We start from the raw sequence: 4,723 nt of genomic DNA on the forward strand, positions 1-4,723 counted from the left end.
GCGATATGGGGGCGATGCAAAGGGTCCGGATACGCTGTTGCTGCTAAGTTTTGTTTAGCTGTTGAGCCATGGCCTCAACCTCGGTCAAAGGTAGTGGTAGCGGTGAAAAACAGCAAAGAGAGGCCACCCTAAAGGAAGCTCTCCTAATCTCTCCTTTCCTGTCCCCCCTCTGCTCCTCAAACACGCCAGCCACTGCCGCTTCCTGGGCGTCCCCATCCTAGAGGCCTAGTCCCGCTTGTCGTTCGCGGCCCTCTCCTTTCCCCTCAGTTTCTTGGGGACAGGAGAGGCACTGGCTGAGTCCCCGGGAGGGGGCCCCCACGGGCGTCCTGGAGCTGGCAGCCCGCGGGCGACCCCTTATCTGGTGAGGGGCACCTCCTCCCTCTGGTCCAAAGCGACAGAGGAAGCCTTGCTCAGCACCGAGGGAGCGAAGGTGAGGAAGGAGTCCGAGCGGGAGGTGGAGGCACAAGTGAAGTCCGACGCGGCGGCAGCCCTGGGAGCGAGCCCGTTGGCCGGACCGCTGTGGCAGGCAAGGCAGGAGCAGGGGCCGCCGGCCGTGGCGCCCAGTCCGTGCGCTGGGCCCGGGTACAGAGGCGGATGGCGGAAGGCGCACAGCAGTTCGGGCCGCGGGTAGGGCTGCGAGAGCACGCGGAACGTGTCAAGCGGGCGCAGGGGGCCGCTGAAGGGAGAGGCGGCGGCGGAGGCAGCGGATGCGGCGCCTAGACCCACGGGCGAGTAGTACGGCAGCGGCAGGTGCGATGGGAAGGGGTAGGGCAGACCGCCCGCGGCCGCAGCGTGGCTCATCATGTACGTATAGAAGGCGGGGTCAGCTGGGTGAGGCCACGTCATGGCCAGCCGCTGCCGCTTGTCCTTCATGCGTCGATTCTGGAACCACACCTGCGGAGAGGAACGGAGCAGGTTCGGCGGCTGGACTAGGCCCAGGGCCATCAGCCCAGAAATCCCCCCACTCTGGGGGACTAAGTCCACAGCTCAAAGAAGAGAGAAAACAAACCAGCTGGGCCAGGTCGGGCCCATCACCACCACCTGAAGTTAGAGTCTTTTCTTAGTAAGGTCAGGGAGTGACTCCAGTCCCTGTCCCTCCTTCCCTCTGTCCACGTGGTCAGGACCCCCAAAGTGTCAGAATTGGCGTGGGTATGCAAGTAGGGAGGGGACTAGAACTAGAACTCCATCCCCCTTTCGTTTGGGGCACTTCCTTGCCACTCGCACAGGTATCCCATCTCTGTGATCTATTTGGCTAGGAAAAGCACCGAATCAACCTCGTGGCAGCGGTGTCTACAAAGGGACTGTCAGGATAAATCTGCGCTCACTAGCCTGGGAGATCCCAGGTCCAGATTTCAGGCATGCGACTTAGGGAGTGGGCAATGGGTATTTCCTTCCCGCTAAATGGGTGCACGCCCGCCTCGCGCGTCCTGACTGCGCATACCTTGATAGTGGTTTCTGGCAGGTTTAAGGCGGCTGCCAGCTCGCATCTCCTCGGCCTCGATACGTAGTTCTCCCGGTAGAATTCTTTCTCCAGCCGCGCAATCTGCTCTCGGGTGAAGGCGGTGCGGTAACGGCGCATCTGGTCACTGGCGCTGCAGGCCAGGGTGCCTGGCGAGCCGCCCCCACCCCCGCCGCCGCCGCCGCCGGGACCGTTGCTCTTGGGGGCCTCGCTGCCGCTGTTCGGACTGCCGGCCAGTGCCTCGGAGCTGGGCCCTGCGCAGGGATCCCAGAGTACACACGTGTATACACAGAGACACAACAGACACACAAACGCTGCTGACGTGGGAATGTAAAGAGGCAAGTTGAAAACGGACACCCCCACCCCAGGCCACCTCAGTCACTGCCCCCGGTGGGATGGGGTGGGGACACTCCAGGAGGGAGGACAGGGGCTTGCCATTGGGATAGAGAACATAGAGAGCTTTGGGAAGGCCTGGTCTGGCTACTGTTTGGAAAGCCTGGGTCTGAGGCATGCTAGGTACAGAGGCTCCCAGCCACCCTCACCATCTGCCCCCTGGGCACAGGCAAGGTACATTCCCATTGGCAGGAGTGGGCAAAAGTGTGCACATCTGGCAGGCAAATGAGTTGAGATGCACCTCTGTGCTGGAATGTTGTGAACTCTGGGACTTGGTGCATTGTAGGATGCTGGGCATGCAGTTTCCTTGCTCTTGTGTGCCAGGATGCCAGAATAGGTGTGGAAATGTGTACCAGGCTGCACATATTACAGATGTGCTATGTTTGACTGGAACACAGGTTGTTTTGAGGGTATATTATAGTATGGAGTCTGGGTTGATTAAATGATAAGAGGGGATGAGGTGGGGGTAGTTACTCAAGATAGTTGTCTGCCAGGGCTAAGAAGTAGTATCTATCCTCCCAGGCTCTTCCTACTATTCCCACAGCTTTGTGGAGAAGTGTCTGCTGATGGGCTCTCCCTCTCAGTTTTCTACCCATCTCAGGCCCAGGAATTGTTAGCACAGAGGGAGATTCCCTTCAGGGTCATCTGCCCCACACCCATTAGCCTTTAGTGGGGAGGGGTTCTCCAGTTAAAGCATCCCCCTCTTTGGGCCTACCCCTGAGAAGGGTGGGGCTGCAGCCCCCTGCAGCTTCTTTTCCTTTAGGTGGAGAAGTGGGAGTAGGAAGGGAAGGCGAAGGGGGGAGGGCCCTATCCCTGCCTTTTCAAATGCAACCGGAGACCAAAGGCAATTAGACCATTGGGACCATTTCCGACCTGGCGCCGCCAAGCCCGGGAAGTGACAAGGTAATTTGGACCTCTGACCGACGTGCAAACTGGTCGGAGGGCTGCAGCACCCGGGCCGCCAGAGTCCGACTCTATTTTACGGTCCTTTATGGACTCCTGGCTTCCGCGCCTCCATGCGCCTTACACCCCGCCAGCCACAAACTCGCGTTTGATCTTGCTCTACCCGGGGAGAAGGTGTCTTCCCCAGTCAGTTGAAGCATTCCCACAAAATACTGGGGGTTGGGGTGCTCTTTGAATTCCCCAAGCCCAGGACTTGCGCCTCCCCCTCCCAAGGCACAGCTGTCACCCTCAGTCCCACCAATGCCAGAACATAGTAGGAGACCCCCTCCAGGGCGCAGATAGCAAGGAAGAGTTACTCAGGTGGGTCCCCCCCAGCCATCCTGCCCTGGGGGAAAGGAGTGTCTTCCTCCTGATCTGAGCTGGAGTGAAGGGTGGGCACAGTGGGAGGCCCGGGGAGCGGAGGGGCGCGGTGGCTACCTTTGCTGTGCTGGTACTCGCCGTTCCCGGTGGCGCAGTCCGGGGTGCAGCTCACCTCGATTTCTTCATAGAAATCCGACTCGGTGTCTGAGCTACTTGGTTGCCCCTGCCCAGAAAGGCTGTCGGCGGAGGGGGCCGGGGGTCCCGGACCAAGCATGGCCGCCCCAGCTGCCCGTGGCTCGGCGCCCAGCCCCGCCGCGCTGCCTGCTAGTCCATCGACCGGCTCCTCCTCAGGACCTGCCCCGCCGCGCTCCCGGGCCACCGGAGGGCCGGCTCGCGGGCTGAGGCAACCATGGGGCACCATCTTCTCCGATGGATCGGGCAGCGGGCTGCCGACGGCCTCAGACAAATTGGAGACCCTCTTGCCAACCAGAGTGCCAAGCTGACCCCCATCCAGAAACATAACCATGTCCTTTCGGTTCTCCATCCTGGGGTTCTCCGGAGGGGGGGAGGGGGAAGCCCCAAGTGAGCTCCTAACCCCCGGCTCCCAGGGACCCCAGCAGCCGGATAGATCTTGACTGCGAAAGGGAGCGAGAAGCCGGGTGAATGGACGAGCGCAGAGTGGTCGGAGAGTGATGTCGACGGCGACCGCGGAGGTGGCGGTGGGGAGCTAGGGTCACCTTGTGATGCGAGCGCTCCTCTGTGCCGCACAGCCTCTGGGAGGAAGCCCCATTGCCCTCTTCTTTCTAAGCTGTCATCCTCCTGCTGCAATCGTCATTACAGTACCGCTGGTGACGCCACTCTGCGAGCGCAAGTGGATAAATAGAAACGTCTGCCACAGGGAAGATGAAAGGAGACCCGCAGCTAATGGCTCAGCAGTGATGCGCCAGGTGTGGGCCTCGCTCGAATGGGGAGGAGAGTGTGAAAACAGACAGAGAGACACACACACTGAGAGGGAGACACCCAGGCAGAGGGGATGCAAATGGAATTCAGCAGAAAGAAAAGAGCTTAAGGCGGGCAGGCGAGTTCCGCAGAGGCAGCGGGACTCGATATTTGAATACGCTTTTGATTTTTTCTTTTATTGTTGTTTTAACTTTTGGTTTCTTAACTTGGTGCCCTGCTCTAACACTGATGAAAGAATCCATAACTGCATTTTGGAAGTGTGAAGGCCGGCTTACAAACCTCGATTCTCTCGGCATTATTACAACTGCTTACCAGGCAGCTAACCTCAAACTGGCTCCGAAATCTTTTTACAAGCTACCGAAAAACATATCTCCCCACCCCCCAAGTCCCAAGTTGTCTGGAGTGCTTGAGCTGAGGTCTTCTTTGCTCCCCCTTCTTCCGCCACCCCCTTCTGTCTCCTTCCTCTTGGGAATCAAACTTTGTTATTTTTCTTTCCCAAAGGTCAAGAGATGAATATTTTATTTTTTTTTCTTTAAAGACCAGCATTAGCTGCTGAATCAAAGTGTTTGATTTTTTAAACAAATTCTCCCTCCCCATCTAGATGACCTTATGCTTTCCACAGCCTGGCTTGACCTCAAGGCGGCTGTT

The 4,723-nt window shown here is 58.6% G+C and overlaps 1 protein-coding gene across 1 annotated transcript; it reads right to left on the bottom strand.

The window, feature by feature from the left end:
- Positions 1–354: 354 nt before the first annotated feature.
- On the bottom strand, positions 355–3,659 carry EVX1 (even-skipped homeobox 1; the record flags this gene model as incomplete). The annotated part of the gene is made up of 3 exons (XM_081287349.1): positions 355–894; positions 1,442–1,713; positions 3,233–3,659. 3 exons carry the CDS (start codon positions 3,657–3,659, stop codon positions 355–357), a joined length of 1,239 nt encoding a protein of 412 aa, XP_081143475.1.
- Positions 3,660–4,723: the final 1,064 nt, after the last annotated feature.

The sequence above is a fragment of the Spermophilus citellus genome (assembly GCF_964194105.1).
Source record: "Spermophilus citellus genome assembly, chromosome: 3".
NCBI lineage: Eukaryota > Metazoa > Chordata > Mammalia > Rodentia > Sciuridae > Spermophilus > Spermophilus citellus.